The sequence below is a fragment of the Enhydra lutris genome, unplaced genomic scaffold (genome assembly GCF_002288905.1).
Source record: "Enhydra lutris kenyoni isolate GAN:26980312 unplaced genomic scaffold, ASM228890v2 scaffoldscaffold1, whole genome shotgun sequence".
NCBI lineage: Eukaryota > Metazoa > Chordata > Mammalia > Carnivora > Mustelidae > Enhydra > Enhydra lutris.
In genome coordinates this window covers 58312275-58333841 of record NW_019154085.1, presented here as the reverse complement: position 1 = coordinate 58333841, position 21567 = coordinate 58312275, and the positions used below count along the sequence as shown (strand labels likewise).

The 21567-nt window shown below is 40.5% G+C and overlaps 1 protein-coding gene and 1 pseudogene across 3 annotated transcripts; one reads left to right on the top strand and one right to left on the bottom strand.

Moving 5' to 3' along the window:
• The first annotated feature begins 1583 nt into the window (after positions 1–1583).
• LOC111142717 lies at positions 1584–3539 on the top strand (annotated as a pseudogene). Its single transcript, XR_002640282.1, has one exon. The product of XR_002640282.1 is annotated as an importin subunit alpha-1 pseudogene (transcript).
• Positions 3540–11245: 7706 nt separating this feature from the next.
• On the bottom strand, positions 11246–12496 carry LOC111142526 (eukaryotic translation initiation factor 3 subunit M-like). 2 transcript variants are annotated; one of them, XM_022495785.1, is made up of 2 exons: positions 12415–12456; positions 11246–12027 (listed from the first exon to the last, which is right to left on the bottom strand). In XM_022495785.1, exons 1-2 carry the CDS (start codon positions 12454–12456, stop codon positions 11332–11334), a joined length of 738 nt encoding a protein of 245 aa, XP_022351493.1. In that variant the 3' UTR covers positions 11246–11331. The 2 variants fall into 2 exon arrangements, with proteins under 2 accessions (XP_022351493.1, XP_022351484.1); XM_022495776.1 differs by having other exon boundaries at positions 11246–12496.
• Between the last annotated feature and the right edge of the window lie 9071 nt (positions 12497–21567).

Below are 21567 nucleotides of genomic sequence, written 5' to 3'. Positions count from 1 at the left end.
TGCTGATCGAGTTTTTCTTTTTCCCGCAGATTTTTTCCTGCCTTCCTCCCTATGTTCCCTGCCCTCTCCAAACACACATACTACACCTACAACTTAAAGTAGACTTTATGAGCTCTTACTTGACTTAAAAGTGGCATCCTCATAAATTAATGATATAATTATGATACTTGGGACAGTCGCTGTGGACTTATTTGGAAAGAAAGCTATTTTAGGATTTTGCCCTTCTGTGAGAGATTGAAGCTTGTAAGTCACTCTTTAAAAGCTGTTGGATTTATTGTCTTTTGCTTAAGACCCCGTTCTAGGCTCCAGTGTACGATATTATGAACTCCTGGTGTTCAATAAATAGCTGACAATGATGAATGACAACGAGTCCATGAAATACTTGGTGGCATCTTTAAGTGACAAATATTACAGTTTCCTAATGCTGGAACCTTAACTCACATTCAAAGACAAGCTGTTACACCAGATTTTTACAGCCCATTTAAAAACTACAGGTCATTGCCCAAGATAATTTTGTGGTTTCCGAAGAAACTCACAAGTAAGCCCGATATAACGGGACTCAGTGTACCTACTGTGTAATTTATGAACTGGCAAAGAAAGATAACGAAAAATATCTGGTAACTAATACAAAAGAATGAGCTGAGAAAGCAAAAGTCAGTGTACCTGGTGGTTGGGGAAAGCAAAAGTCAGTGTATCTGGAGGTTGGGGAAAACATAATATTAAAATGTTTTGTGCCTCTCAACCCTAAACATTATGTACCTACCTGGCAATTTTGTGCAGGATAAGAAAAAGGGGTGTAAAAAGGGCAGGAGAAAGAGAGACGAGCAAAAGAGGACACTGTACCTCAATGTCCCTTTCTTAGTCTGTTTGGGGTGCTATAACAAAATACTAGAGACTGGGAGGCTTAAATAACAGATACTTATTTCTCACAGTTCCAGAGACTGGAAAGCTCCAGATCAAGGTGCCAGCAGATCCGTTCTTGTTGAGGGCCTGCTTACTGGCTGGCAGGTGACTGCCTCCTCCCTGTGTGTGGATGACCTCTTCTTTGTGCTTACATGGAAAGAGAAAGAGAGAGAGAGAAAGAGAGAGCGAGCTATCTTTCTCTTCTTATGAGGGCAATAACCCTATCATAGTGTCCCCACCATCATAACCTCGTTAAGCCTACTTACCTCTCAATGGTCTCTCATGGGGATTAGGGCTTCAACCTACGAATCTTGGGGAAGCACAGATATTCAGCCTGTAACAACCCTTTCTCTCCCCAGGTGAACAGTTCCATCCAGGGGAACACAGCACATCTGTGGGGAAAGAGATGCCAGTTATATGGAACTCAAAGAAAGAAGTAGCTATTATGATTTTCTGATCTATCCATTAAAGAAAAAGTTAAAATTGGGAAGAATATTTATTTCTTTTAAATAGCTGTGATTCGTTATAAGGGTGAATCGTTTGGCTTACTCACTAATATTTCTACTTAGATATATGATCAAAATGTGTTTAACTGAACGCTGAAATATTTACAAGTACAAAATACTCCAAGCACACAAGCATATGGAAAAGTAGAGAAAATAATATAATGGACCCCACACCGTCTTTGGGGTGATCTGTGGTGAACGTTTTGAGGGCAGCTGACCTGCAGCCTGCGCGTCCCGGACCGCCTCCCGTGGAAGCCTGAGCCGGCCGTGTAGCTTTCTCCCTTTGTCTCATAACCATGTCCACCAACGAGAATGCTAATTCACCAGCTGCCCGCCTTAACAGATTCAAGAACAAGGGGAAAGACAGTACAGAAATGAGGCGGCGTCGAATAGAAGTTAATGTGGAGCTGAGGAAAGCGAAGAAGGATGACCAGATGCTGAAAAGGAGAAACGTAAGCTCGTTTCCCGATGATGCTACCTCTCCACTGCAGGAAAATCGCAACAACCAGGGCACTGTAAATTGGTCGGTTGATGACATTGTCAAGGGCATAAATAGCAACAATTTGGAAAGCCAGCTCCAGGCTACTCAAGCTGCTAGGAAACTGCTTTCTCGGGAAAAGCAGCCCCCCATAGACAACATAATCCGGGCTGGTTTGATTCCAAAATTTGTGTCCTTCTTGGGCAGAACTGATTGTAGTCCCATTCAGTTTGAATCCGCTTGGGCTCTCACCAACATTGCTTCCGGGACATCAGAACAGACCAAGGCTGTGGTTGATGGAGGCGCGATCCCAGCGTTCATTTCCCTGTTGGCATCTTCCCACGCCCACATCAGCGAACAGGCTGTGTGGGCTCTAGGAAACATTGCAGGTGACGGTTCCGTTTTTCGAGACTTGGTTATCAAGTATGGTGCAGTTGATCCGCTTCTGGTTCTCCTCGCGGTTCCTGATATGTCATCGTTAGCATGTGGCTACTTACGTAACCTTACCTGGACACTTTCAAACCTTTGTTGCAACAAGAACCCTGCACCCCCGCTAGATGCCGTCAAGCAGATTCTTCCTACCTTAGTTTGTCTCCTGCATCACGATGATCCAGAGGTCTTAGCAGATACCTGCTGGGCCATCTCCTACCTGACAGATGGTCCAAATGAACGGATTGAAATGGTTGTGAAAACAGGAGTTGTGCCCCAGCTTGTGAAGCTTCTAGGAGCTGCTGAATTGCCCATTGTGACTCCTGCGCTAAGAGCCATAGGAAATATTGTCACTGGGACAGATGAACAGACTCAGGTTGTAATAGATGCAGGAGCGCTTGCTGTCTTTCCTAGCCTGCTAACGAACCCCAAAACTAATATTCAGAAGGAAGCCACGTGGACAATGTCAAACATCACAGCTGGCCGCCAGGACCAGATCCAGCAAGTTGTGAATCACGGATTAGTCCCATTCCTCGTTGGTGTTCTCTCTAAGGCAGACTTTAAGACACAAAAGGAAGCTGTCTGGGCTGTGACTAACTATACAAGTGGTGGGACAGTTGAACAGATTGTATACCTCGTCCATTGTGGCATAATAGAACCATTGATGAACCTCTTAACTGCGAAGGATACCAAAATTATTCTGGTCATTCTGGATGCCATTTCCAACATCTTTCAGGCTGCTGAGAAACTAGGTGAAACCGAGAAACTTAGTATAATGATTGAAGAATGTGGAGGTTTGGACAAAACCGAGGCTCTACAAAACCATGAAAATGAGTCTGTGTACAAAGCTTCATTAAACTTGATTGAGAAGTATTTCTCTGTAGAGGAAGAGGAAGATCAGAATGTTGTGCCAGAAACTACCTCTGAAGGCTATACGTTCCAGGTTCAGGATGGCACTGCTGGGACCTTTAACTTTTAGCTTGTACAGCCGACGCAGAAAGTTGTTTGTGGTGTGCTTTGTTTGGTAGAAGTTTGTCTTACTGTTTCTCTACTAAGAACTCTTTTTAAATGTGTTTTGTTATTGTAGCACTTTTTACAACAAAACTCTACTTGACCAGTTCCAAACTGTAAAAACTGTATGAAGCTCCTCCTCCCAGTGGGTTTCTTATTTCTATGTGGACTCTCTTCTCTTGCAGTGTCCTGTAAATAAAGATTAAATTCCACCCTTTTCTTTAAAAAAAAAAAAATAATAATAATATAATGGACCCCAATGAACCAATCAGCAATTCTAAAAGATGTTAGCAGTTAGCCATATTTGCTTTAGATCACTTTCTAAGACTAGGATTCTTTCTTTAAAAAAAAAAAAAAATATCCAACTAATGTTTCACATGTCTCCATCCCTTTTTCCCACAGCCCAAGATAAAAAAAAATATCCAGAAGTTGATGTGTGCGGTGGACACTGGGATACCCAATCCAGATGCAATGCCCCATTCTTACCACCCCTCCGGAAAGGATTCTCTCCCATCTAGTGAGAGTTCTCTGAAAGAAGGCTTCCAGTTGACAGCCTTCCTTGGTGAGAGATGGGATTAGGACAGTAGGCAGATCATGTAGGATCTTGTGGGCTATGCTAAGATGTTTGGATTTTTTTTTCCTAATTGCATTAACTATATCCTGTTGTTTTTGCTAAAGGAATTGGTTTAGTTATGGAAGTCACTTGAAATTTCATATGCTAGCTCACAGAATAAAGTCTACCTTCTAGCTTGAAATTTGGACCCCTTTTTAAGCTGCACACTCTTAAACTTTCCTACCCTATATCCTCATCCCTCCCTTTCTAGTCCCACATCTACATCTGTCAGACCAGACTGATCTGCTGATTGTCCTCAGAAGACAACATTCTTCATCCTGCCTTTGTCCCAACCCTCCCCCTCCCATTTCCTATGGTCTGGAATGCCCTTCCCCTGCCTATCAACACCACACCCCCCTAATAAGACCCAGCTAAAACCTCTATTCTATGAAGCCTTCCTTGACCACCCAAACTCTCAGCAATTTTCCCTCTTCAGGATCAACACTCTTATCTTCTATCTGTCCTATTAATTCTTAGTAATTTCTAGTCCCAGTGTAATGAGGAAGGGACTTGTTTCTCCGAAAGGGTTCATGGGGAGGCAAACCCAGTCAGACATGCGCCTTGTAGTAGGTGACTCCTACCACTGTTGGAGAAACCAAGGGCTTAAATGCTGTAAAAATAAGGTGGGTTGAGCCAGGCCAAGGTAAGGACAGAGGCAGATGGGGTTTTAGATCCCTAGAGTGTAGGAGCAATATTCTGTATTACCTCTTTGAGGAGATTATCTGTTAAGAGAGTTTTAAAGGTGGGAAAACAGAACACAAACCTCCAGTTGGAGCCATGAGAGCCCAACGATAACTTCTTATTGTGCTGAAGCTGGGGCTGCCCCTTCTGATAGAGGATGCCTCATCTCCAATGCCTAGCTGGAGGCTGAAACCAGTGGTACTGCTGAGATCAGGTGCCAGTGTTGGGGCCATGTTATAGGGAACATCAAACAAATAGAAAGAAGGAAGTCCCTTCTTCCCCTTCTGTTTTCTGATCTCCCTCTGGTACCATGGCTCTGACACATGTTGGTGTGTTAGAATGACCTGTAGGAGATGTTAAATGGTGATATCTAGGCTATCCAGACTACGTGGAAACTCTTCTCTAGGTATGGGCCCAGTCCTCTTTAGGTTGCAAATGTTCCCAGGGTATTCTGATGTAGAGTGATGGCTGCTTAGTACCTCCTGTTGGCAGAATCAGGTGCAAAGTTGTCGGGGAAGTGTTTTTCAGAATCAGAGTCCCAGCATCCCAGAGTAGAATGCAGAAGGATGAATTTGAACCTGAGAGAGAGTGGTTATGGCACAATATCCTTCTATATAGGAATAAGGTTATGTTTTAGTGAAAAACCCAATCTCCAAGACATGATTTGGAAGACCTGGAACTAGGGGAAATGGATATCACACTGAAAGACAGCCTGGGTTCCCATGGAAGGAGTGGAGTATTGAAGGAACGTTTTCCTAGGCTTCACTCATGAGAGAATTGTGTAGCAGTTAAGAGAACAAACTGGGGGCGCCTGGGTGGTTCAGTGGGTTGAAGCCTCTTCCTTCGGCTTGGGTCATGATCTCAGGGTTCTGGGATCTAGCCCTGCATTGGGCTCTCTGCTCCACGGGGAGCCTGCTTCCTCCTCTCTCTCTGCCTGCCTCTCTGCCTACTTGTGATCTCTGTCAAATAAATAAATTAAAAAAAAAAAAAGAGAGAGAACAAACTGGAATCAGGTTTCATGGCTTTCCATGTTAATCCCATCCATTTACTATTCTGAGATCTTGACATTATTTAATCTTTTGGTCCCCTACTTTCCTTATCTGTAAAAGGAATCAACAATAGGAACAATTTCATTGGGTTGTAAGACTCCAATGAGATACAGAATGGACAGCATTTAGCCTAGTTTATGGCATCCAGGACATCCTGAAAAGTGTCAGGCTCTCACTCTATTCTTACAGAAGGGTCAGGCTCAGTGGAAATCACACTTCTGTGCTCCTATAATGGGGGCAACTCTTCTACTTCCAGGTTGGAAAACTTAGTCTGTGGGTGGGATTCTGTGATGGGGGAATGGGTGTCACAGAAGAGTCCTAGAAACAGGGGGAGCAATAAATGAGCTTTGGCCTGAGACAGTGCTGGATGCATGTTGAGGAAAGATAGTACAGTCAGCAGACAGAAGTATTTTATTTTATTATTTTTTAAAGATTTTATTTATTTATTTGATAGAGAGAGACAGTGAATACAAGCAGGGGGAGTGGAAGAAGGAGAAGCAGGCTTCCCACTGAACAGGGACCCCAATTCGGGGCTCAATGCCAGCACCTGGAGATCATGACCTGAGCCGAAGGCAGAAGCTTAATGACTGAGCCACCCAGGTGCCCTGTCAGAGGCATTTTAGATGGCTGTTTCCATTTCAAGCCCTCATATTAGCTCTTCTCCCGTCTGATATGTGTTTTCAAGGATGTTTTCTTCTCATCATTCAGGTCTGAGTCCTAATGTCACAAGCTTAAGGGTGCTTCTCTGATTTAATGTTATTCCTTATTGTTATTCTCTATCCTTTCTAAATTTTCTTCATGGGATTTGTCATTAACAGATATTATCATATCTATTTATTCCACTACACGAGATTGCAAACTCCTTAGGAACCACCTAGAACAGTGCCTGGTACTAATAAAAAACAAACTAGGGAGAGGAACTCAAGAGTGGTATAGCTTGCAACTCAATGGGAATGACAATCATGTCCCAACTAAATATACGCACAGAGCACTGGTGTTGGCATCAGAGGGTAGAACTAGCTCCCCAGGGTGGTGGTTAATGTCACTTTAGCCAGACATTCATTACCCAGCATCCTATTCTGTCACCAAGCAGGTATGACTACTCCTTCTGGGAGGATGCCTTACTCACTACTGCTAAGGCCAACACTGTAATCTCAGAATGGCTCAACTATAGTAGTAGAGGTTTAGCCAGGGTCCAGAATGTTCCTCCACCCTTCTCATGAATCACTTAGTTGTGCTAACTCACCCCAACCAGTTGGTCCTACAGTATTCTCTGGGACCTTCATACAATAATACTCTCAATCCAAGAACATTTTACCCCTGGACCTGGGCTACTCATGAAGAATCAATGATGGGTTTAGTTCTTCCTGAAAGAGTAGGTGAATAACAAAGTTGACCACCAAACATGTAGCCTGAGAGAGGTAAGGAATTTGGAATAATCTCTCTTGAGGAGTCAATACACCTGGCTACCCTTGGGCCATATGTTGTGGTTAATCATTCATTTATTTACTTATTCAGCTGGCATTTGATAAGTACCTATCATGTCCCAGCCACTGTACGAGGTGTTAGGGACCAAGAGGAATTTTATTCCACGTACTTCCTGAAGCTGAAGCTTATTGGGAAAAGGGCTATTCTTTCCTCAGTTATATTGCAAACGTGTCTGTACATATGTTCCTTGGACCTGGGTCTAGCCTCTCTTTTGGTTTGAGAGATTCTGTCTTTGGCAACATCTATTCTGCTGTGCTGAGTTTTTTGTGGTCCTGGGTGAACTGCCTTGGAAGGGACTGAAGTTAGTCCCTTTTCTCTGGCTGCCACCATGGAAAAATTCCTTTTCACAGAAAAAAATAGCTTCCAGTTTGGGATATAAGATGAAAAATGGACCTTCCTCTTTTCGACTGGGCAGACATGATTATTATAACACCTCTTTATAATGCTATCAAACACCACCTGCTCGATGAGCACATTAACATTTTAAGTATATTTTCTGTCAGGAGAATATGAAGTCTGAGATATGATACAGGGACGTGTGTTTCAGTTATCGCTAACACATTTAGATAGCCATTAATTTTAATCATAAAGAAGAAAAACTTTATACTTAAAAAATCATACCCCACAAAACTAGACAATCAAAAGGATGAAATCTCACTCACAGAACCTTCTAGAAACTGATGAAAGCTAAATGACAAGGTATTTCAATGAGAATATCAGACGAACAGTATTTCATTACTTCCATTTAGGATAAGCTGAATGAGGCAGTTTGAGACTGAAGAGGAAGAATATGGGCTGTCTGATCATAAGGAAACTGCCTCCCAGAAAAAGGTACTGGGAAAAACAAAGAAAAAAGACTTAACTTTGACTTTCAAAATATACAGATCTGCAATATTTACTGTCACGCAAAGTGGTCTTAGTTATATACAATTAGCAACACAGAGAGCAGACATAAAAGTGTGTTCATGGGGATAAAAAACTTAAAAACAGAGAAGTAGCATCGTAAACCTGACCTCTTAATTATTCCACAGAATATTCCTGGCATAAATATTCTGTATCCACCATGGACAAGATCCCAACAGAGAGGGGCCTGCCTTGGCTGACAGGGAGCACTCCAAGAACACAAATGAGTCCTATGCCCATATGATATTACCTATTAGTAGGTTTAGCCTAGGAAGGGTTGGGAACATCTAATTTTTCTAAGTTGCAATAAATATATCTATCAAAGGACCTGTAGGCACAAGGAAATCCCTAGGAAGTATGCACACTGGACCCTGGGAACAGTCTTATCTACCAAGAATGTTGACATCAACCAAAGATTTTGCTATCCCTCTGCAGACTGGCTCAGTCTAGCTAAGCCAGATCTTAGCTAAGTTATTAAAAGAAAGCAGATGAACCTCTAAGGCCATCTACAGTCACTGCTCATCAGTGGGGAAAAGGATTAAGAAAATCAACTGAAGAAAAAAGAATATTTATGATTTTCATAAAGATTTCTAGCACTGTGCACATAATTATTTTGCCCAACTGAACTGAAATCTTAGTAATGAAGAATCACTCTGAGGAAATTGGGAAAATCATAGCATTTAAACTCTGAAAGGCAAACATGCCTTGGAAGTTACAGACAGTGTATGGCTCTGGCAAAATTATAGACTTATCTCTACTGGCACCATTTTTTTAATACTCCAGGATGGTGAAGAAAAGATAGAGATATTTCCTTCTCCTCCCCAGAGAGGATTTGTTTACTTTCCAGAGTAAAGGTCTCTTTCCCTTGCTGAAGGGGAAGATGAACAAATGTGCAAGCAACCCATAAAAGCCCCAAGTTTCATAATTTGAAGTTTCCTCTCTCTGATGAAATTCCATTGTATGTGCAGGGTGACCTCAGCCTTCATTGAATTGCTCAATGGGGATTGAAAGTCATGTTTAAGATGCTCAGTGATTAGGCCGCCTAGGTGGCTCAGTGGGTTAAGCCTCTGCCTTCGGCTCAGGTCATGATCCCAGGGTCCTGGGATCGAGCCCCGCATCAGGCTCTCTGCGCGGTAGGGAACCTGCTTCCTCCTCTCTCTCTGCCTGCCTCTCTGCCTACTTGTGATCTTTGTCTGTCAAATAAATAAATAAAATCTTAAAAAAAAATACTCAATACACAATAAGTTGACTTAAAAAAAAAAAAAGATGCTCAGTGATTAATAAATGGTTTGTCCTCTGATCCAGAGATCTTGTGTTTTCTGTAAAGAAAGTAGCTATGTATGCACGCGTATATGTTATGTATCATACACATACATGCACATACCCCTGTATACACACATACACATATTACCCAAAAAGGACATCACCATCAGCTCTTAGATTGAAAGAATAACAATTCTCAAAGATAAAATGCCTCATGAATTGACATGTGCAGCTGGCCTTTTCATTGTCAAGTTGGTTAATTCTGTTTCAACTGGAGTGGTCCATAAGGTGCCCAGAGAGTTGGTCAAACATTTTTCTGGGTGTTTCTGTAAGAATGTTTTTGGATGAGATTAACATTTAAATCAGTAGACTGAATAAAGCAGATTACTCTTCCTGGTATGAGTGGGCACCATCCCATCAGTGGAAGGCTTGACTAGAATAAAGAAGCTGACCCCCAAGAGAGAATTCTTCCTGTCTATCTGCCATCCAACTGGGACACTGGCTTTCTTCTGGTCTCTGGACTCAAACTGAAACATTCGTTTTTTCTGGGTCTCATGTTTGCCAGCCTTTGGACAGGAACTACACTATTGGTTCTCCAAGTTCTCAGGCCTTTGGACTCAGACTGGAACAAAACCATAAGGTGACTCTGACCTGCAGACTCACCCTGCAGATCTTGGGGCTTGTCAGCTTCCATTACTGTGTCAGTTGATACCTTATAATAAATCTCTCCAAATATATACACATCCTCTTTGTTCTGTTTCTCTAGAGAACACTGACTAATAAAACTGCCTTGAAATAAAAGAAATCCAGTCAAGAGCAGGTTCACTTCCTTTATGTTTATGATGTCCTGTTTCCACATACATCTGGGATTAAGGAACACATACAAATACTAGAATCTTAGGGTGCCTGGTTGGCTCAGCTGGGGTAGGGTGTGCAACTCTTGATCTAAGGGTTGTGAGTTCAAGCCCCACTTTGGGAGTAAAGATTACTTCAAATCTTAAAAAGAAAAAAAACCAACCAGGTACTAGAATCCTAGAGAAGGTTGCCTATTCTTGGGGCACCTGGTTAAGTTGGTTAAGCATCTGCCTTCAGCTCAAGTCATGATCTCAGGGTCCTGGGATTGAAACCCACGTCGGGTACCCTGCTCAGTGGGCAGTCTGCTTCTCCTTCTGTCCCTCCCCCACTCATGCGCTCTCTTTCTCTCTCAAATAAAATCTTCAAACAATGACAACAAAAAAGTTGTCTGTTCTCCTAAACCTGTCCACACTTCTGTGAATAGTCCTCCATTAAAATAACTTTATTTGAACCATTTGGGACAAATTCATTTGAGCCATGATACATCTCATTCTAGAAATCAATGCCACCATTAAAAAGAATAATAGATATATGAACGTTCTACCAAATTCACAAAGACAAGAATGTTGTTTCCATTGAAAATGTAAAAGTCACAAGAAAATTGCACTTCCATCCTAACAACAAATAAAAGCCTAAAAAGATCAAGTAGTCTATTCAATCATAACTTTTCTTGAAGCTATCAGAGGGCCGAGGTCTCAGAGGCAGGATACATGAATACACACGAATTATTTCACCTTGGGCAGAGCATGGGAGGAGGAGGTAGCCCTCATAGACATGAATAAGAAAAAACTGGCTATGAATTTTATAAATTCCCAAAGGCAAATGTGGGCTAACTTGTCAATTTACAATACCTGGAAGCCCCAGATATAAGGGGAGCTCACAGAACAAAACTATATTTCTGTAGGCCTATCTCTACGTATATAATATGCATGCAAACTGAACTGGTAATTATAGTTAACTTACGGAGGAATGCGGAATTGGTAGTGAAAGGGGACTCAAGTTGTACTGGTAAAATCCAAATACAGACTATAGTTTAGTAAATAGTATTTGACCCATGTTAATTTCTTGTTTTTTTTTTTCAAATTTCAGTTTGTTTTACTATGATTTAGATTTTTTCCAAAAAGAACAAAATTTTATATATAGCATAAAAATTCATGTATCAGAAAGACTCAAAAGGCTGTTTTTCACTTTGTTCAAGTTTTGTTTCCAGGCATTTAGTGTGTCATACAGTTGTTGCCACTGCTGTTTTCCAAATGTCCGATGTGTACTATGACTGACAACTACTTTCCTCTGGGTCTGATCAATTTTGCAGTAGACCATTTTAGTTCTTACTGCATCAATAACAAATGCTTCAACATCATCGGCTCCAATCTGAAGTTCTTGCTGCATTGTATCAAAAGAAATTTCTTTATTCTCCACTGCCATTCCCATAAAAGTAAGCAGTCTCATTTTTGCCATATTCTGTTCATGTAACAGACCAAGTGAATCAATGAAGTCTTTATTATTCTGATAGAACTTGACATATGATGCCAGTTTAGCACTCACAAAAATGGTTAAAAGATCATGAATAAGTTCGCCTTCCAAAAATTTGACTGGTTTTAAAGTGAGAAGATGGTCAAAAAGAAATGCATTTGGATCTTTCAATGCTCGTACAATACACCTGTGGGCATCAACTCGAGCCTGGGAAGCATTGTCCTCTGTGTAACTTCCTAGCAATTCCACCATGACTTTTGAAGCAGCATCGCTTTTCTTACAATCCACAAGTGCCTCATAAAGGAGCCTTAAAAGGGTGTGTTTTTTTTCAGTGGTGAGGTTCCAATCAGAAATCCATTTTCTAACTTGATCCAGCTCAGTTGGAATATACTGGATGGCCCCACAAGATGCTGCCACTTTAATGAGGCTGCAATATACTGTATATCTTACAGGAGTGTTCTTATCCATCCCGTGGAAAAGGTTGCTTAGCAACTGCAGTCTCAGAGATGGGCGTTCACCTTCCCGAAATTTGACCAGCTTTTCACACAGGCTTTCAATCAGAGCTTCCTGCTTGTCCGGTTCCAGGATCAACAGGAGGGATACCACGCTGTTCATCACACTTTCAACATCTTTATCATCTTCCTTCAGACACACATCACAGGCCTCAATAATTTGAGCTAAATCTACATGAAGTCCACCTTCTGAGTTCTCTTCTGAAATTTCAGTTCCTTTAGATTTGAGATAAGCTCGAAGCTCAGCAGCCTGATCTTCCTCACTGATGTCGATGAACGCCGGGACGCTCATGTTGAAGGCCCGGGTACGGCAGTCGCACCGCTCACAAAACCACGCCCTAATTTCTTGTTTTTAACCAATGGACCATAGTTATATAAGATGTTCACATTAAGGGAAACTGGGAGAAGGGCTTATGAGATCTGTGCTGTCTTTGCAACTCTCCTGCAAGTCAAAAATTATTCCTAACTAAAAACTTCATTTAAAAGGAAAAACTGAGCAAGTACAGACATGAGATGTTTAACGGAATTTTTAAAAAGTGAGTTTGAGATGAGCAGATTATGATTACCTGGAATTATGTTCCTAGTTATTGCAAAACCTTTACCTACCAAATGAGACAACTTTTTGGAAAGCTTATAAATCAAGGCATTAAGATGACAACATTAATCAATGAGACATTAACTGTTTCTTCTAGCAGCATTTTAAAAACATACTCAAAATGTGAAAATTTGAGGCTATGAGACTCAGCCCCATGGACAATAATTTCCTTAATGTTAAGAAAAATTCTTTTTCCTGAGACTTAATGGCAATCTCCTTACCAGAGAAGCCATTAGAGGAGTCTGTTGGAGTTTTTTAAGTTGATGTGTGGCTCAGATGAAGTTGCTATAGTCATTAGCTATAGTGACAACCCAGCAAAAACACAAAAACTAACTGAGAAAAAAGATAACATTAATTTTTGAAAACCGCCAAATGATTTGGAAATTCTCAGGATGACTTGGTAAATAATTTGTGGTACATCTCATGTTACTTCGTTAAAAATAGTTTTGCCATAAGTATATCATCATCATATGGTTACATGTGAAAAAAAGGAGGATTGTATTTTAATTGTATTATTTTTACTATAATTTATATTATAGAACTGGTTTCTAAGTATTTTGGATATCAACTCTTTACAATGTTTACGTCCGTTCATCTTGAAGACAGTTGGAAATTGGATTTTTAATCCTAATGATGTGACATTTTTATCATCAGAACCTCAAGGGCTACGGTGAGAATTGCAAAAATATTCTGATGACAAAAAATTGATTAAAAATTTAAAACAAACCTGTATTAGACAGGAGTTTTTAGCAAGGGAGACTACCATAAAAGAAAATAGTAAGTATTAGAATCAATTTCTAATCCAGCATCCAAATTTTGGAAATTGGAGATTAAGAGAGAAAGTGGAAGCTCTTTGGTAAGCACAGCACAGCACAGCAGGAGAAATTCTTCTGCTGTAAGACCAAAGGCAGGAAACATAAGGAAATAATAAAGATTGTGTGGTCAAACCAATTCAAATTTCTTTTAATAAAATTTTGTACCAAAATCTTCAGCCCTTCATGTCCAGCCTTCAGAAATGGCTCTGGAAAGAGCCAAGATAACAAAGCAACGCGAAAGACATATATAATACAACTAAGAAAGCATTTTACATCAAGAGCCAGATTCTAAGCGTGCAATAATAAAAAGTCAAGAAAGACAAATGCTGAAAAACTTTGGAATTATTATGACAGTCTTTTTCAATGGAAAGAAAGGAATGCTCTGGTTGGCTGGAGATGGCTAAAGGAGCCCACCCTCTTTACACAAACTCTGGAATAGTAACTTCTATTTTTGTAGGAACTCCATAGATCCTTAGGAGACCCTATGCCTTGAGAAATTAATCAATTGCATAAGGCAACATAAATAGAGCCCTGAGTTTCAGTTCAACTTGGGAAGACTCAAAAGCTTGTGTTTCTTTCCTCTCAGTATTTTCAGATTGACTTCTTGTTAAACGCAGAAAACTAAAACCTACTGAAGTTGACACCTTATCTCAGGTTTCTAATTAAGTTGGTCTGCGAGGGGTACCCTTTCTCATTTGTTCTGGTTTTTGCTTTTTTTAAAAAGCCCTGCATGGGGCCCTTGGGATGGCTCTGTTGGTTAAGTGGCTGACTCTTGATTTCCGCTCAGTTCATGGTCTCAGGGCTGTGAGATCCGTGCTCAGCGGAGAGGCTGCTTAAGATTCTCTCTCCCTATGCCCCTACCTTCTGGTTCTCTCTCTCTAAAATACAATAAATAAATCTTTAGAAAAAATAAAAAAGATAAAAAGCCCTTCAGGTGATGCTTCTGTACAGTCAGGGTAAGAACGACTGCTCTGCTGTGTGCTGACTCTTGAAACCGACAAGCTGTCAAAAAATTTATCATAGTATTACGGGCATGCAGGGCTCACATTTGGTTGTATGTTATTGAAGAATCAATGAAATAGCTCACTTTGATCAATACAAATACCTATATTGAGTTGAGGGACTTTCTCTGTCTAGAGCCCATTCATTCAGTGAATCAGAGAAGGTTTTTCTTGTTAGTAATTATGGGGTTGTAGCTTAAGTAACAGAAAGTGTCATCATTGGACTTGAATGGCTTATTTTGCCCTAATAGGATGACCTTAATGTGGGTCATTAAGTCCACAACTAGAGCAGGACTTCTTGTGTAATTATCAGTTCAGATTAAGAATTTGACCCTTGGGACGCCTGGGTGGCTCAGTGGGTTAAGCCTCTGCCTTTGGCTCAGGTCATGATCTCAGGGTCCTGGGATTGAGGCCCGCATTGGACTCCCTGCTCAATGGGGAGCCTGCTTCCCTCTCTCTCTCTGCCTGCCTCTCTGCCTACTTGTGATCTTTGTCTATCAAATAAATAAATAAATAAATAAATAGAATTCGACATTTATTAAAGTTTATACTACCACGTAGGTAGTATTTACTGAGATCTTACTCTATGGTAGACACGGGATTAAAAAATTTAGAGATTACTTGTTTACTACTCCCCACATCCCTGTGAAGGAGTATCATTACCTTTGCTTTACACATGGAGTTCACGCAGCTTGCTCAAAGTCTTGTACCTGGAAGGTGGAGCAGAATTCAAACCTGGATCAGTTTGACTTGAAAGCCAGGGTTTTTTAATCTTGGATTATTTTTTACTGGTGAACCACCAGACATGATATGAGCATAATAAATAATCCCTCAAAGGAGTTTAAAACGGGAGAACATTTGTGCATCATTCCCTCCCTCCTGTTCTAGCTGCATGTAGCTGCAAGAGCTAAAAACTTTCCATCTCTAGGAAATCGGCACAGAATATAAGGTCTGGAATCCCTCTGCTGTTCAGACCAAAATTCCTAGGTGAGTCCCTGGGCCACTGCTCCCCAGACTGCAGCATCAACCTCACAGAGGACCCGGGATGCTGTGAGAGGTCACCTACTTGAGCATGATGATGAGATGAGCGAAGCTCCATCTTCTTTGCTCTTCCTCCTTGCCTCCCCCACCCCACCCCCACCAACCCTCTTGTCTGGTTGTACCCATGCCAAGTCAGGCTTCACCAAATGTAACTATAGCCTTTAGGTGCACGGACTCATGTTACTCAGGGGGGACCTCCAGCTAGCGGACAAACCCTGCTAGCCCCTCTCTCCCACAGGTCTGTTAGAAAAAAAATCCTAGCATGTTTAGGTTTGGCAGATAAAATATAAGTTGCTTAGTTAAATTTGAATATCATATAAACCAGAATGATTTTTTTATTTTGCATATGTCCCAAATATTGCATAGGACACATTTCTATGAAAAATGACTTATTCACCTGACTTTCTTTCTCTTTCTTTCTTTTTTTCTTTCTTTCTTTCTTCTTTCCTTCTTTCCTTAAAGATTTTATTTATTTATTTGACAGAGAGAGAGCATGAGCAGGGGGAGTAGCAGAGGGAGAAGTGGGCTTCCCGAAGAGCAGGGAGCCCAATGAATTGCTCAATCCCAGGACCCTGGGACCTGAGCCAAAGACTGATGCTTAGCTGACTGAGTCACCCAGGTGCCCCCTGCCTGACATTCTAATTTAACTGGGTGTCCTGTATGTTTATTTGCCAAATCTGGCAATGCTAGCACACATATTCACGAGTATCAGGCAGGTCTGAGCATCAAGGTGGGAAAAAGGAGTTGAAAAATTCACTCTTGTCATAGCAGAATACATACAATGAAGGTTCTACTAGAAAACTTTATTTTAACAGAGTTTTCTTGTTTCTGTGTCAAACTTTTATAAGCATCAGTGAAAATTGGCTTAATTATCTTGAAGTGATAAAACATGCCACAATTTGTCTCTCTCCTTTATACCTTGATGACACGCATAGTAAAATTGTTTTACTACATCAAAAATGCTTTTCTTGTGCTTTTCTCCCTGACTGCAACTTCAGATGAGTTCTCTTTCTCTTTTCTTTTTTTAAACCCTATGAGACCTAGGACCAGAGGGAAAAGAAGAAAAGTCCTTGACAGAGCCGTTATCAAAATAAAACACAATATTTATGATGTGTAAGTAATAGTGGTGGAATTTGTTATCTAGAAGTGCTAAGAGATTTTAGAGCAGTTTTCTAATTCTTGCAACATTCCTTTGAAGAGACTAACATTGTCTGGACGTTCCAGATAGAAAAGTGTAAGTGCAGATAATTACCTTCTTTGTCCAAACAAGAAATTTGGGACACCATGTGTTAGCCACGAGCTCACTACAACCTCCTCTACCCCAGCAACTTAACTCCTGGCTTCCCAGCCCCATGAATCCTTGTCCAATTGTTTAGAGTTACTAAACAGTTAATGCAACCAAAAATTAAACACCAAAAAAAAAAAAATCCAGTGATTTTAGAAAAGTGTCAAGGAATATCACAACTATTTTGTAACTTGCCAGTTTCCCACAGGGAGAAGGGAGAGAGTGAGAAGAGCAAATTCAGCCCTTCCTCAAAGCTCAAATATAAAACGCGTCTTGCCCTCAAGTGACTCATGAAAAATAAAATTAAATCTGATATACGTAAACTAGCACTGGTTTTTCAGGCTGGATAATTTGCGACTTGTTTTTCCTGACACTATCACTCCATCTATGACAGTGCTCAGCCTCCCTTGGCTTGGCTGGGTGACAAGTGGTTTGAGCATCCACACTGTGTTTGATAATGCAGTCACATGACTGCACTGTTCTAAAGTGCAAATGTCCCCAAGTCTGTAAGTGGCACATAATGTTTCACAGGGAATTGGGGCTTTCATCAGGGAGCAAATGACCCCAATTTGCGTGTTTGTGAACATATTCCGTCTACACGAGCCCTTTAATAAAGGAGGCCTTTGGAGGTGCTGGGGGCGCGGGGGGTAGATGGTGCAGAAAAGAAGTACACCGCAGACAATTTACTGTGTAAGCATGAGTCTTTTCAGCAGGATCCCGCACGAGAATTACCCGGAGACGGAGTAAATCTAGAGATTAGTCTGTGGTGTCTTTTGTGTACTAAAATGCAGCACATTTTTTCCAGGCCTAAGCCCTTTCCTGAAAATGCGTTTCTAATATTATGTCTAAATTCCTTGTTCACTGAACCTACAAGGAACTTATGGAGCAATGGAATTAAAAGATTAAACCTCGAGCCACTTGTGCTAAGTCTTTAAATGCCTTATGGAGCCCAGTTTACATAGCAACCCAATCTACAATGGGAGTTGCACGACTCAATTGCTTTTGGAGAGTCTTAGAGCCTCAGGTGTTAGGAGAATTTTTTCTGCGCTGCTTTCCTACTGCAGCAACAGGCCCAGTGGCATTAGAGTTCTTCCTTGTGCACAGCAATAAGGTTTCCCATATGGCCGTATCTAGTTAAGCTGTTTCATTTTAACTATTACCCAGGGACCACGCGGTGATCTTGGTGTGGAGGTGAGGTCCTCTTCGGACATCATGGGCAGCTTCCTCAGTGATCAGCCCATCAGAACTGGATAGCGCTTCAGAAATACATGCCAGCTTCCTTTTATAGATGAGAAATATGAGGCCTAGAAAAGTTAACAACAACAACAATAATAAATGGTAGTAGTAACAGCTAACATTTGCTGAGGACTCTCTCTGTGCTGGAAACAACTAATCCTCATGCATGATTTCTTTTCTGCAGGCCTGGGAGTCCTGTGCTAATATTTTCTTTAATACGTGTTTTTGTACCACAGCCTTCCCCCCTCTCCTGGGGGGAAGACGTCAGTCCAGAATGTCTTCCGTCTCTTTCCTGTGTCGTCAATTATTAGCTGTCCATTAGATCATGCTCATTAGAAGGCAAGCACGGTGTTAGTTCTTTCCCTTTAAAAGATAAAACAACAGGAGCGCCTGGGTGGCTCAGTCAGTTAAGCGACTACCTTTGGCTCAGGTAATGATCCCGGAGTCTGGGATCAAGCCCCACGTGGGGCTTTCTGCTCAGCAGGGAGTCTGCTTCTCCCTCTCCCCCAGCCCCTCCCCACTGCTCATGCACTTTCTCTCTCTCAAATAAATAAATAAAGTCTTTAAAAAATAATTTAAAAAAATACAAGATAACAAAAGAAAACAACAAGAAAGCGTTCCCCTTACTCTACTTCCCTTACTCACCATCGTCCTTTCTCTGGTTCCTTCCTGTGCAAAAACGCCTTGAAGCAGTACTCAGCCCAGCCAATTCCTCTCGACCCATTTGTTCCAGCCAGGTGTTTGCCCCCACCGCTCTGCGCAAACTGCTCCCCCGCAGGTCACCACTGGCCTCCACGCTACCAAAGCCAGGGGCCCGCTTTCAGTTCTCCTCTCCCTTGAGAGGACCAGCCGCTTTTGACAGAATCATTGCCTCACTCCTTCATGTTTTACCGGACTGGGATATTGCCCTCATCTAAAACAGAGCTTGGCTCCTGGTATCAACTCAAAAAATATTTGTTATATGAGGACTCCCACACATTTTCATATGTTTTTGTTTCATTTTCATTCAATTCAAAATATTTTCTATTTTTCTCTGTGTCTTTTTCTTTGACCTGGGAGTGGCATAGAGGTGCGTAGTATGATTTTCAACTATTTAGGGATTTCCAGTTTTATTGATTTCTAGTGAAATTCTGCTGTGATCAGAGAATATACCTGGTATAATTTTAATTCTTTCCATTTTTTTGAGATTTGTTTTATGGTCTGTCTTGATGAACGTTCCATGTGTACTCAAAATGAATGTGTATCCTGCTGTTATTAGGTGGACAGTCCTATAAACGGTAGTCATGTTGAGCTGATTGATTGATACTATTGTTCTTTTTTTTTTTTAAGATTTTATTTATTTATTTGACAGAGTGAGAGAGAGGGTACACAAGGAGGGGGATTGGGAAAGGAGAAGCAGACTCCCCACTGAACAGGGAGCCTGATGCGGGGCTCGATCCCAGGACCCCTGGGATCATGACCTGAGCCAAAGGCAGACACCTAACAACTGAGCCACCCAGGTGCCCCTGATACTGTTGTTCTATATCTTTATTGATTTTTCTGTCTCTTTGTTCTATTGATTACTGAGAAAGGAGCGTTAGAGCCTCCAATTATTAATGTGGATTTATTTGTTTATTTTTCCTTTCAATTCTGTCAGTTATTGATTGCTTCATGTATATGACTTTTTGTTGATACATACATAAACATTTAGTGATATTATGGCTTCTTGATAGTTGACCCCTTCATCATAATGTAATGTCTTTCACCCTTGATAGTATTACTTGTTCTAAAATTGACTTTGTCTGATATTAATACAGCCACTTCAGGTTTTTAAAAAAATTAGGTTTGCATTGTATATCTTTTTTCATCACTGTACTTTGATCCTACCTACATCTTTATATTTAAAGTGGGTTTCTTGTGTAGCACACGGCATACAGTTAGATGTTGCTTTTTAATTCAATCTAACAATCTGCCTTTTAATAGGGACATTAGACAATTCATATTTAATGCAATTATTGATATAGTTGGAGTTAAATTTACCATCTTTTCATTCATTTATCTTTGTTCTTTGTTTTTTCCCTCTTTTCTTGTCTTTTTTATTATTTAAATATTTTTCATAATTCCATCTTATGTTTGCTTTTGACTTTTCTAGTGATTGCTTTAGGGTTTACAGTATCCATCTTCAACTTATCACAGTTTACCATTGATCATTATACAACTTCTCCTAAAGTGCAAGAACCTTGAAATGTTGTTAATCCCTTTCTCACTCTCCTCTACTTCCTCCTCCCATATTATCATTGCCATGTATTTTACTTATACACATAACCCACTATTGTTACTATTTTGCTTCAGATCAGGGGGCAGCAAAGTATGATTTCTAGTCCAAATCCTGCCCAGGACCTGTTTTTATACAGCCTGTAAACTAAGAAATTTTTTTTAAAAGGTTGATTATTTATTTATTTGAAACAGAGAGAGAAAGAGCAGAGTGCAAGAGAGAACATTGGGGGAGAAGGGCAAAAGCAGAGAGAGAAGGAGACTCCCTGCTGTGCAGGGAGCCCAGTGCAGGGCTCTATCCCAGGAACCCGAGATCAAGACCTGAGCTGAAGACAGATGCTTAACTGACTGAGCCACCCAGGCACCCCTAAGTTCTGTTTTTATATTTGTAATGGGTTATGTTTTTATATTTGTAATGGGTTATGTAAACAATAACAACCAGGAGGTATATTATGCAACAGAAAATCTATATGGACTGTAAAGCCTAAAATACTATCTGGTTTTTTATAGGCAAAGTTTGCCCACTCTTGTCTTAATCAATTATCTTTTAAAATATTAAAATACAGAAAAATATTTTTACATATACCCTTATTTTTTACCATTTATGATTCTCTTCTCTTGCTCATTTTTTGTAGATCTAAATTTCTTATGAGTGAAGAACTTTCTGTAACATTTCTTATTGTACAGATATGCTGACAGGGAATTCTTTCAACCTTTATTTATTTGAAAAAATATCTTCAGCTCACTCTCATTGTTGGAAGGTATTTTCAGTGGGTATAGATTTCCAGGTCAGCAATTTTTTTCTTATAGCACTTGGTTCATTGTCCTCTAACTTACAAAGTTTCTAATGAGTGGTCTCCTATAAACCTTTGTTCTTCTGTAGATAAGTTTCCTTTTGGTTTCACTGCCTGCAAAATTTTCTCTCTTTGGTTTATAGCAGTTTGATTAGTGGTGTGAATATTTGTGTGTTTATTGGTTTCACCATGCTTGAGATTCTCTGAACATCTTAGATCTATGACTTGCAGTATTTAATTACTAATTTTGGAAAATTTGAAGACATTTCTTGACATCTTTCTTCTGCTCCATTTTGTTTCCTCTCTTTGGGAGTCCATTTTCTTGTAAGTTATAAATTTAGTATTGTGCTTAGCTTTTGGACGTTCTGTTCTTTATTATTATT